Below are 13,050 nucleotides of genomic sequence, written 5' to 3'. Positions count from 1 at the left end.
TATATAGCATCTTTGACTTTGCTCATTAACCATGCTGGTATCCTCTTGACCCTTGTGGTACATTTCCTGATCTGCAGTATACACTCCAGTTGTGCTTCTAATATTGTGTTTTAAACAACTCCAAGGTTTAGGAGTGATTTGACCCTCTTCACTTTGCCTTTCAAATTCCTTTTTACCAAACCCCACATTTTTGGGAAGTTTTCTCTTTTAAAGTCAAATGTGACCATGTTGGATTTATTTGGAAATTGGCCATTTACATGTATGTTTATGGTCACTGCTCCCAGTTAGTTCAACAATTCTTACAGTTCTCACCAGGTCCCAGGTGCCATTTAGGATTAAGTCCAGGGTTGTCGCCTCTCTGGTCAGTCCCATGACCTGTTGTTCTAAGTCATTTAGAGTATCTAGAAATTCTGCCTTTCCATTGTGACAGGAACACTTTTGTAGCCAGGCTATGTGAAGATAGTTGAAGTCACCCATGACTACAACATTTCCCCTTTGAGATGTTTCCCTAATCCCAATCTTCATCTTGGGATCTCCCTGAGCTTTTTGATCAGGAGACAATAGAAGTTCCCCATTATAAATGATTCTTGGGGCCTGATATCAACCCCATAACAATTAGGGAGTGTCTGTCCCTTTTGGAATTTCCAGCTTGCTGTACTCAATCCCCGCTTTGACCTACAGAGCGACACCACCTCCTATAGAGCTGTAACCGTGTCCCACTGGTTCTCTCCATTTGTTTCCATTACGCCCGCTATATATCAGTGCTGTCCTAAGACCAAGCACTCCAATTCACCTCTCTTCTAGCATTAGCATAAGAACACTTGTACACAGAGCCTGTCTCTGAGTGTCATTGGCACTGGTGCTTTGGCCTCTCTGAATAGCTATCCTGTGCCTCTGCACTCACAATGCCAAATTTATGCCTCTCCCACCTAAATTTTCATCAATGTTTTCATCTTAATCATGGGGGGGGGAGGAGAGAGCTTTATTCCAAACAGGACCTCCACAACAACTCTCCCTCCATGCCTACCCCCAATCAGTTTAAAAGCTGCTGTGCCACCTTTTGGTTCCATCCCAGTTCAAGGTGACCCTGTCCCTTTTTGCACAGGCCCGACTTTTTCCAAAATGCCCCCCAGTGCCTAACAAATCCAAAGCCTTCCTTCCATCCACACATTGAGACAACAAAGCAGTGCTTGTCTAGCTGGCCCTATGCATGGAACTGGTAGTATTTCAGAGAAAGATCCTGGATTTCAGCATCTTGCCTAGCAATCTAAAACTCGCTCCAGGACCTCAGCACTACATTTCTCTATTTCACTGGTGCCCATGTGCAACAGCTGTCTCCTCCCCAGCATTACATACCAGTGATACCTGCAACCTTCACACCAGGCAGGCAATTAGCCCTGTGATCTATATGCCCATCTGTCTATTTAATCACCCACTATCAGGGTCCCACTTTTTGCTGTCTGCAAAAGAAGGTGGGTTATCAAGCACCTGGTTAGCCACAATGCATGCTGCATTAGCTTGGTGGGTCACAAGTAGTGGCTGATGTGTACTTTGCAACATCAAGGCAAGACAGTGTAAAGACTCATGCTGTTTGTTCCACCCCTCTCCCAAACATGCTACATGAACCACAGCATTATTTTGTATCTATTAGCAATAAGTAATTTTCACTCACTATTAATATTAAAGATAACCTGTAATATCACATTTATCATTTGCTGACTTGGGGTACAAGCCGTCTCCCACTGAAGCTAAGGATAACATTACCATTGATTTTAACTTAGCCAGCTGTAGCTAAGGCAGTTTGCATCAGCTGATATTAACAACATAAGAACATAAGAAGAGCCTGCTGGATCAGGCCAGTGGCCCATCTAGTCCAGCATCCTGTTCTCATAGTGGCCAACCAGGTGCCTGGGGGAAGCCCGCAAGCAGGACCCGAGTGCAAGAACACTCTCCCCTCCTGAGGCTTCCGGCAACTGGTTTTCAGAAGCATGCTGCCTCTGACTAGGGTGGCAGAGCACAGCCATCATGGCTAGTAGCCATTGATAGCCCTGTCCTCCATGAATTTGTCTAATCTTCTTTTAAAGCCATCCAAGCTGGTGGCCATTACTGCATCTTGTGGGAACAAATTCCATAGTTTAACTATGCGCTGAGTAAAGAAGTACTTCCTTTTGTCTGTCCTGAATCTTCCAACATTCAGCTTCTTTGAATGTCCACGAGTTCTAGTATTATGAGAGGGAGAAGAACTTTTCTCTATCCACTTTCTCAATGCCATGCATAATTTTATACACTTCTATCATGTCTCCTCTCACCCGCCTTTTCTCTAAACTAAAAAGCCCCAAATGCTGCAACCTTTCCTCGTAAGGGAGTCGCTCCATCCCCTTGATCATTCTGGTTGCCCTCTTCTGAACCTTTTCCAACTCTAGAATATCCTTTTTGAGATGAGGTGACCAGAACTGTACACAGTATTCCAAATGCGGCCGCACCATAGATTTATACAACGGCATTATGATATCGGCTGTTTTATTTTCAATACCTTTCCTAATTATTGCTAGCATGGAATTTGCCTTTTTCACAGCTGCCGCACACTGTGTCGACATTTTCATCGTGCTGTCCACTACAACCCCGAGGTCTCTCTCCTGGTCGGTCACCGCCAGTTCAGACCCCATGAGCGTATATGTGAAATTAAGATTTTTTGCTCCAATATGCATAATTTTACACTTGTTTATATTGAATTGCATTTGCCATTTTTCCACCCATTCACTCAGTTTGGAGAGGTCTTTTTGGAGCTCTTCGCAATCTCTTTTTGTTTTAACAACCCTGAACAATTTAGTGTCGTCAGCAAACTTGGCCACTTCACTGCTCACTCCTAATTCTAGGTCATTAATGAACAAGTTGAAAAGTACAGGTCCCAATACCGAGCCTTGAGGGACTCCACTTTCTACAGTCCTCCATTGGGAGAACTGTCCGTTTATTCCTACTCTCTGCTTTCTGCTTCTTAACCAATTCCTTATCCACAAGAGGACCTCTCCTCTTATTCCATGACTGCTAAGCTTCCTCAGAAGCCTTTGGTGAGGTATCTTGTCAAACGCTTTTTGAAAGTCTAAGTACACTATGTCCACTGGATCACCTCTATCTATATGCTTGTTGACACTCTCAAAAAATTCTAATAGGTTACTGAGACAGGACTTTCCCTTGCAGAAGCCATGCTGGCTCTGCTTCAGCAAGGCTTGTTCTTCTATGTGCTTAGTTAATCTAGCTTTAATCATACTTTCTACCAGTTTTCCAGGGACAGAAGTTAAGCTAACTGGCCTGTAATTTCCGGGATCCCCTCTGGATCCCTTTTTGAAGATTGGCGTTACATTTGCCACTTTCCAGTCCTCAGGCACAGAGGAGGACCCAAGGGACAAGTTACATATTTTAGTTAGCAGATCAGCAATTTCACATTTGAGTTCTTTGAGAACTCTCGGGTGGATGCCATCCGGGCCCGGTGATTTGTCAGTTTTTATATTGTCCATTAAGCTTAGAACTTCCTCTCTCGTTACCACTATTTGTCTCAGTTCCTCAGAATCCCTTCCTGCAAATGTTAGTTCAGGTTCAGGGATCTGCCCTATATCTTCCACTGTGAAGACAGATGCAAAGAATTCATTTAGCTTCTCTGCAATCTCCTTATCGTTCTTTAGTACACCTGTGACTCCCTTATCATCCAAGGGTCCAATCGTCTCCCTAGATGGTCTCCTGCTTTGAATGTATTTATAGAATTTTTTGTTGTTGGTTTTTATGTTCTTAGCAATGTGCTCCTCAAATTCTTTTTTAGCATCCCTTATTGTCTTCTTGCATTTCTTTTGCCAGAGTTTGTGTTCCTTTTTATTTTCTTCATTTGGACAAGACTTCCATTTTCTGAAGGAAGACTTTTTGCCTCTAAGAGCTTCCTTGACTTTGCTCGTTAACCATGCTGGCATCTTCTTGGCCCTGGCGGTACCTTTTCTGATCTGCGGTATGCACTCCAGTTGAGCTTCTAATATAGTGTTTTTAAACAACTTCCAAGCATTTTCGAGTGATGTGACCCTCTGGACTTTGTTTTTCAGCTTTCTTTTTACCAATCCCCTCATTTTTGTGAAGTTTCCTCTTTTGAAGTCAAATGTGACTGTGTTGGATTTTCTTGGCAATTGGCCAGTTACATGTATGTTTAATTTAATAGCACTGTGGTCACTGCTCCCAATCGGTTCAACAACACTTACATCTCGCACCAGGTCCCGGTCCCCACTGAGGATTAAGTCCAGGGTTGCCGTCCCTCTGGTCGGTTCCATGACCAACTGATCTAGGGAATAGTCATTTAGAATATCTAGAAACTTTGCTTCTTTGTCATGACTGGAACACATATGCTGCCAGTCTATGTCCGGGTAGTTGAAGTCACCCATTACTACCACATTTCCTAGTTTGGATGCTTCCTCAATTTCATATCTCATCTCAAGGTCTCCCTGAGCATTTTGATCAGGGGGACGATAGATCGTTCCCAGTATTAAGTCCCTCCTGGGGCACGGTATCACCACCCACAACGATTCTGTGGAGGAGTCCGCCTCTTTTGGGGTTTTGAGCTTGCTGGATTCAATGCCTTCTTTCACGTATAGAGCGACTCCGCCACCAATACGTCCTTCCCTGTCCTTCCGATATAGTTTATATCCAGGGATAACCGTATCCCACTGGTTTTCTCCATTCCACCAGGTCTCGGTTATGCTCACTATATCAATGCTCTTCTCTAAGACCAAGCACTCCAGTTCTCCCATCTTGGTTCGGAGGCTCCTAGCATTAGCGTACAGGCACTTGTAAGCAGTGTCTCTCTTCAAGTGTCTTTGGCACTTGTGGTTAGGCCTGTGGTAATTTTGCTCTTCTGAATTTATATCCTGTGCCCCTGCTCTCACAATGCCTACTTCTAGGCCTACCCCTTTTAAAATTTCATCATTTCTTTGGTTTTTATCCCAGGGGGAGGTTTATTCCGAACCAGACCTTTCTCAGCTCCTGTCGGGTTTCCCCCCTCAGTCAGTTTAAAAGCTGCTCTGCTACCTTTTTAATTTTAAGTGCCAGCAGTCCGGTTCCACTCTGGTTCAAGTGGAGCCCGTCCCTTTTGTACAGGCCCGGCTTGTCCCAAAATGTTCCCCAGTGCCTAACAAATCCGAACCCTTCCACCCGACACCATCGTCTCATCCACGCATTGAGACTGCGAAGCTGGGCCTGTCTGGTTGGTCCTGAGCGTGGAACTGGTAGCATTTCAGAGAAAGCCACCTTGGAGGTCCTGGCTTTCAGCATCCTACCTAGCAACCTAAATTTTGCTTCCAGGACCTCACGGCTGCATTTCCCCATGTCGTTGGTGCCAACGTGCACCACGACCACTGACTCCTTCCCAGCACTGTCTACCAAACTATCTAAACGACGGGCGATATCCGCAACCTTCGCACCAGGCAGGCAAAACACCTTGCGGTCTACACGCGCATCACACACCCCACTGTCTATGTTCCTAATGATCGAATCACCCACTACAAGGATCCCTCCACCCCCTGGAGATATATCCTCGGCACGAGAGGATAGCGGCTCACCCCCCAAGGAATGGGTCCCTTCTAAGGGATCGTTTCCCTCTTCCTCAACTGAATGCTCTCCTTCCCCGAGACCATCGTTCTCCATGATAGCAGGAGAGCTATCGTTGGAGTGGGACACAGCTATAACGTCCCTGAAGGCCTCCTCCACACACCTCTCTGCCTCTCTCAGCTTTTCCAGGTCTGCCACCTTGGCCTCAAGGAAATGAAGTCGTTCCCGGAGAGCCAGGAGCTCATTGCACCGAGAGCACATCCACGACTTCTGTCCAACAGGCAGATAGTCGTACATGCTGCAGGCGGTGCAAAACACTGGAAAGCCCCCACACCCCTGCTGGCTTCTTACCTGCATAGTTTTGTTTAAGGTTTATTACGTCAATGGGTTGGAGACTGCGGTTTAGTTGAGGTCAGGGAACAGACGGGCAGAGTGGGGGGCCCTGGCCTCCTCGCCCTGCTGCCAAACTCGCTCTGCTGCTTAACTCGCCTTGACGCTTCGTCAGCTGGGGCTCCCTCTAGCTCGTGGAGCAGGCTCCCTCGCTAGGGTGCTCTGACTTTATATGTGTGGCTGGTTCCTCCCAGCTACTACATATATATTACATAGCAAAAACCCCAGATTTTTTTACCATGTGACTTGCTGACTAGATGAGACTATGGTCCAATATAGCCCAGTGTTCTTCAACCAAATGCAAATATACTTTTAGCCACAACGATGTCATCTTAATGAACAAATGCAATTCCCTGCATATAAATACAAAAACATTCCAAGTGTATCTTGGTTTGTGGCAAGCAATTAAAAATAAATAATAGACCTGAAATATTCATAGCAACCTATTTATTCAAACTTTATTGTACATTTTGATTAGCTTTCCATGCACATTCTGTAGAAGATAAATGCTTCCAGGGTTCAAAACAAGTTAATCATAAATATGGCTTCATCATGACCCAAGGGACTTAAGTTTTGACAAAACATAATGCATAAGTACCACACACAGTACTTAAAGTATGGCTCTTCTAGATATCCCTATAGTGGCAATATATATCAATACACTGATTGTTTTTGTATTATAAATAGTATACTATAGTATGTTACATTATGCAAGAGGCTGAATTTATAATAATTTGCATTCTAAGGCCTGTCTAAGTACAAAGCATCTATCTCCTATCCTCTCTTCTCCTACTTTTCTTAATTCAGTTCTCTTGATGTACGCCTTCCATTATGCCTGTCAAAATATTGTTGGTATCCATCAGGGTCCCCCCCCTCCAAAGAAACTGGCTGCTAACTGACTGCAGCAAGGCATGCCTCTGTTGATCAAACCAGCATCAAAATAACACATCTGCTTTCTTCTGTAATTAATCAGGCTAGACTTCTTCATCCTAAATAGTATTTTCAGACTTCATTCCATACATGTAATTTATTCATTTATTTAAAAATTTATATCCTATCCTTCCTCCCAAAAGGAGGAACACTACATACATATAACACTATATTCTGCAGCGTACAAACAATAAGTACATTTTGAGTGTTCAAAGCATATCACAGACATGCAGCTGGCCAGCAATGGGGGGGGTTTGCACAAAGTAGGGCTGAAGGGCCATTGATGCTGGTTCTGCTTCCTGAGTCACCCCCCAAGACATAAGCATGACATTTCTCTCTCTCCTGCCACCACAGAGCTTTGACAAGTTCACACCACAAATATAGGGCTGACTTGATAGAGCAAAGCTTACCACTTGGTGACTTCATGACTTGAAGTAGGGTATTTTCAGTTCACAAGAATGAACTCCATTGCAATCTTTCCCATCAAATACTGTCTTTGAGGGTGGGAAGGGGATCCAGTGGCTTTGTTCCCAGATGTTCTAGGACTTCATCTAGGAATATGAAGGAGGGGGAAACCCAATCTTGCTTCCACTGTCCAGAGTCATGCCCCTTCCATCTACAAGACACTCCCAGGGAATAATCACTTTTTCCACATTGTTCTGCTGATCTCAGTTTTGTTTGCCAGTGAAAATGCCACTCTGGTATGCTTTGATTTTAATCCTGCACCCATAGAAGCTCTGGATATAAAGGTCCAACTTCTTTCCCAATGCTGTGCCTTATCAGGGTGAGTAATTCCAAGTGCCTGAAAATAATGGACCTAAATCTATAGGGGAAACTCCGTTAAAGTTCCCAAGGACTTGCAAAAGCTGCAAGATTTAAAATGTTTTATTTCTTTCCAGGTAACAGGCTGAGTCTGCAGGGCAGTGGATAGGCATTGCCCTTCATATGTGGATTAAGTTGCCCTGTTGTCACCAGTGAATTGACTTGCCAGGTATCAAAGAATTCTGAGCTACTCTGCTCTAACCCAGTGGCTGCCAAACCTTTACCAAGAAAACTGCTCCAGCAAATGAAATCCTGAATGAAACCATGTTTGTGTATTCCACCAAATGCTTAATCTGTGTACTGTTCCATGGGTTTGGGAAAGGCTACTCACTGTGGGAAGAAAGTTTGCATCAGGTCTGTCCTAATACCAGGAAGCAGCAGGAGTCAGAAGAACTTCAGTGGTTGTATTTGAGGAACAGAACAGCATAGCATTATAGCTAGGACAGGGCCTTGCCACATATACTAAGATTAAGGAAAAGACTCCAACCGGTTCCAGCCAGTTCCAATAGAGAGAAGGTAAGTTCCCACACCTGTAGTGTCTCTTAAAGGCATGTCTCTTAAAGAGACAGACGACACATACTACAGTCTGCAACTGTATCTCAATTTACTGCTTCTTTAGTTTTTGTGATGCTTTCTTTTGAGAATGTGTTGGGTTGTGTATCCCACTAAGATAACCTTTCCCTCTCTAGTGCCTAGTTTAACCAGAGGATTGTTCTAATCACTTGAGTTGTCATGTTTCCTTTAGATGCTAAGTTTTTGTGCTTAAATATAACCTCCATGTTATGCCTGCATGTTTATAACCACTGTTGGCACTCAAATGTAGTGAGGTGTTTGGCTTTTGTTATGACTTATACTGATTTACTCTCTGCTTTTAAACTTTAAATAAATAAATAAATGTCAGTTTATGCAAAACCTATGTGAAATGATGATTCCACCCAAAGTTTTGGTGTGATTTTAAGGGTTTGTCCAGACACTCCTAAGCTTATTTGCTGTACTTATACTTGATACTCTTTATGAATTTCAATGTCTTCTTCTGCGATGAAATGTGTGTAAACATTAGTAAGAATTGTTTTACTGTTAAAGCTACAGTATAGAGCTAAGTAGAGGTAGAAAGCCTAGTATAGTGAAACCTTGGAAATACATAATCAACTGTCTTGTGTTAGCATGGATGCATTTTTGAACATTAAACACCAAAATTCATCTTCGGCTGGGGCTCTGGCAAAAGGACCAGATCTCTGTCCTCCATTCTGCCTGAGTGAGAAAGGCAAGATGCTTTCCCACAATCCACAGGTTAACAAAGCATTTTAAAAACATATTTAAAAAAAGAACTTTAAAAACATCTTTAAAAGCAATTCCAGCACAGATGCAGACTAGGATAAGGTCTCGACTTAAAAGGCTTGTTGAAATAGGAAGGTTACAGATTAGACTGTTTAACAGGGAGATAGGGAAAACAGGTGGTAATTAACACCATGATAGCAATTTTTGCCTGCTTTCAAAATATGTCAGTCCTCTACCTGAATAGCATCACTTGATGTAATATTGGCTGGTCGTGGCCACCTGACAGTCCAGGTCCACTTGAATAGATATTCTTTAAAAGATGACTGCTGTGATGCAGACTTTCTCCCTCACTGACCATCAGTGCTGTGTTACTCATGAGGAGACTAGTGGCGAGTTTATAAATAGCAAGATCAGTCTAGATAGACTTGAACTAAAGAAATCTTTTTATTTTCAATTTTGTTTAGTCCATTTGTCCTCTTCCTTTACTTTTCTATTTATAATAAATTTCATATGTTTTGACAGTTGGAGACTGAAGTGGGTTTATGCTAACTGTAAGTATTTTTGTAATCTCCCACATGCCTAACCACTAGGCACAGACTACAGTGGGTTCTGACAGGGAAATGAGTAAGCTGCGCTGATCCCGAGGTGGATGCTAGCCCTGCTGAATACAGACCTGCAGTCTTCTCTAACTGGCTTTTGGGACTCTCTACAGGCTACACCTTAGGCCATGATCCTCTTCAACCCTGTTTCCCTGTAATATAACATGTAAGTTGAGTGTCCTGTGTACCTCTGCCCTGAGAAATGTTCTTAAAGGGACTAGCAGTTTGCCAAGCTTTTAGCTGCAATCTGTCAAAATAAATTTTCATATTCAAATATAAAAAGTAACAATAAAATATTTCCTTTGATAAAAATGTCAGTAATGTCCTAGATGTAAACACCTGAGACATAGGCCAGGCTCACGGCCTGAGAATGATTCTGTACCTTTAAGAGAAGAGAAAATTCAGCAGGTTTTCTTGCAACACTGTAATGGGAAAAAACACAAGGTGAAATTCTCTCTTCCCGCTGCACAGCTTTTAAAGATACAGAAGACCTCTTGGTTGCCAGGCCCAGCCTCCAAGAGCCATTCTGTATCTTTAAAAGTTGTGCAGGGGAAGGGAGAATTCCACCTTGTGGTTTTTCCCATTACAGTGTTGCAAGAAAACCTCCATTTGGCTGACTTCTCCTGGCAACAGAATCTGGCAACCCTACTGAGACATCATAAAGAAGGCCCATAAGATGCTTCAACAGTCTAACTGTATTACTTGTTTGCTCCTGTTTTGTTATTTTGCGATGCAATGATAAATAAATAAAAATCTGCCTCCCCCATACAGTACTGAAAAATAGATTGAGATGCTAAAAGCCATTTACTTGTATTCACTGGAGAAGGCAGTGGTTTCTCTGCCATTATGCAGCCACTTAAATTCCAAAGGCCAGCTTCCTTCCGCCAAGCATGTGAGCACAAGACGGTTCCCTTCGAGATGGGTCTGGGGCAAACCTGGTTCCGTCTTGAAATAGGGTGCTACGTCATCTGAAATATGAAAGACAAAACAGGGTCAAAAACAAAACTAGGCAATGAAGTTGTGAAATTGCTTTGATTTCATGTTTTCAGGACAGACCACCCAACTATTGGAAAGCATTAGAGCCAGTGTGATATAGTGAATAGGAATGCCATAGATGTAATGATCCTCATTTCATATTTATTTATTTATTGTATTTATATACCGCTCCATAACCGAAGCTCTCTGGGTGGTTTACAGCAACTAATATACTATGGGTTATGGGAAACGAGCTTAATGTCAGTTTACTGATCAGGATCTGAAACCATAGTTTGATTCTGTTTTCAGGTTCTGATTAGTAAAACGGATTTCAGACATAACGGAAAACTATTGTGTATTGGGGGGGGCATGCATGCTACCTTGAGCTCCTTGCAGCAAAACAGTTATACTACAGCTCAGTGCAGTGTAGATAGATGACTAAGTATGCTAGGAATGGGAGATAAATTGAACCCTGTGAGTATTTGTGATGGGCCGCCAGGACTCACTGGTTCTTTGCTGGCACGTGGCCTTTTAAGTAGGCCCTGATCCATGCCACTATGCACCAACCAGACAACGAGGACACAACATTTGGATATTTTGGGGGGGGCACTCTTCATCATCTGCCTGATAGATGCTGTGCCTCAGGTAGAATGAAAGCCTCCCTGTCAGAGGCTTTCTCCGGGCTGTCCCCCTCAGGATGTGGCCAAGGAGGCAATACCAACAGCCCCCCAGCCCCCCACTCCCTGGAGAGGCATAGGAGCCCCAGATCTAAGCCTTCCAAGTGCATTGAGGCAGAATATCCCTGTCCAGTTTAGGAGAGAGCCTCCACATGGACCCTGATGCAGCTTTGTGAGGATCTCACTATCTCTGGGATTGGAGACTCACTCATGAGGAGACTGGACTGGAAAAGGAAAGAGTGGGACACACTGGAGAAGTCATCACCGTGGATGAACAGGCCTGCTAAAATACTTCTTTCTGAGAGGATTCTGGGCCATTGGCAAAAGCAGAGTGTGTGAAGCACCATTTCTGGAATAAAGCCTGACATACAGCAGACCAGATGTGAGCTGTTGTCTTCTTTCATCCCTTGGCTATGTGTGGCCCATGGTAGACATGAAGCATGCCTCCTTCAGTCATGTAGTAACACATTCAGAAGTGCAGGGTCCCTTCACAATAGTCACAGCCACATGCCCTCCGCCCTTTTTTCTTTTGCTGCTGGGTTGAGAATGAGATTCTTGTTAATGCCTTCCCCCACAACAACAGACGTCCCTAGGAGCCAATATGCATGAAAAGGGGGAGTGTCAGCTACTGAAAAGAGTCTTCTCGGTGACTGACTCACCTCCTTTCACTCTGATTGGCTCCAATCATCCAGAAAGGACAAGAAAACAAGTTAGAAAACTCTTCTCGGTGGCAAGCATATTCCCCTTTCATGCTGATTGCCTTGTAAGACACTGGACACCTAGGGATACTGCTGGGACACTGTTCCCCAAAATGTAAAGGGTCTAAGACCCCCCGAGGCCTTGGACAACTACACCCCTGGCTTCCTTTGATGTGCCTCTTCTCCAGGGGTACAGCACAGTATTTGAATAAAGCAGCAATTCCCAACGTGGGCTGTAGCACCCCCCTGGGGGGCATTACAGCCTTTCAGGGAGGCATTGGCGTGACTACAAACTTTAGGGGGACGTTTGGGTTCATTAGGGGGCGTTGACATTTGGCAGTCTAATGCGACAGTTGAAGCATTTAACTTTAATTTTATTTAATAGACAAATCATGAATTTTTAAACTGTTTTGTCCCCAGTTAGAATGTATTTAATAGTCTCAATTCATGGAAATAACACTATAAATAGTGTGTGCTCTTTAGTAAAGAAATTCTGAGTAGCGGCGTCATATCAAGGAATGGGGATATTAGCCACGCCCCGGCACTAGGTAATGTTCCGATGCTGTCTTGAGGGATGTTGGAAGCAATCACGAGAGAGTGTTTGATAAGCTGGGTGTATTGGTGGAGGTCACATTCTGCCAAAGGATGAGTGCCGTGTGCAAACGGGTAACGCAGACAGTCAGTTATTCGCTGGTTTTCTTCAGGAATGGGACAGACTGGCTACCCGTCGTTTCTGTGATGTTTACTTTTCTATAACTATGTATGTATATTAATAAATCATACTAAGAATTCAATGTGTAATCTAAGTGCAATAAAAAGGCATGATAAAAACAATCAGTATTAATAATTGAAAATACCTTTTATGCATTACTCATATTTTAAGGGAAGAATAGGAAGCATGGGCATATACTTAATCTGAGGGGGGCATTGGGCACAAAAAGATTTTGTAAAGGGGTGTTGGGTCAAAAAAGGTTGGGTAACGCTGGAATAAAGTCTGTTGTATTTCCTATTTATTATATTTGAAATTCTGACCTCGAACATAGTTGTGCTTATACCCTCTGGTATAATATGTGGTGCTAGGCTGTTCTGCTTCTTGCATTC

The 13,050-nt window shown here is 43.4% G+C and overlaps 1 protein-coding gene across 8 annotated transcripts in view; it reads right to left on the bottom strand.

Annotated features, from left to right (window-relative positions):
* SDK1 (sidekick cell adhesion molecule 1) overlaps positions 1-13,050 on the bottom strand; it is a 681,727-nt gene that overhangs the window by 520,326 nt on the left and 148,351 nt on the right. For 6 of the 8 annotated variants that reach the window (XM_061599424.1, XM_061599427.1, XM_061599426.1 and 3 more), the window contains exon 2: positions 10,408-10,567. In XM_061599424.1, the coding sequence (XP_061455408.1) occupies positions 10,408-10,567 (160 nt within the window). Of the gene's footprint in view, positions 1-7,310; positions 7,452-8,053; positions 8,221-10,407; positions 10,568-13,050 lie in introns of those variants that run through there. The other 2 variants (XM_061599432.1, XM_061599431.1) reach the window with 2 other exon arrangements.

The sequence above is a fragment of the Rhineura floridana genome, chromosome 17 (genome assembly GCF_030035675.1).
Source record: "Rhineura floridana isolate rRhiFlo1 chromosome 17, rRhiFlo1.hap2, whole genome shotgun sequence".
Classification (NCBI taxonomy): domain Eukaryota; kingdom Metazoa; phylum Chordata; class Lepidosauria; order Squamata; family Rhineuridae; genus Rhineura; species Rhineura floridana.
Note: the sequence above shows the minus strand (reverse complement) of the source record. Positions and strands in the feature narration are given on the sequence as shown.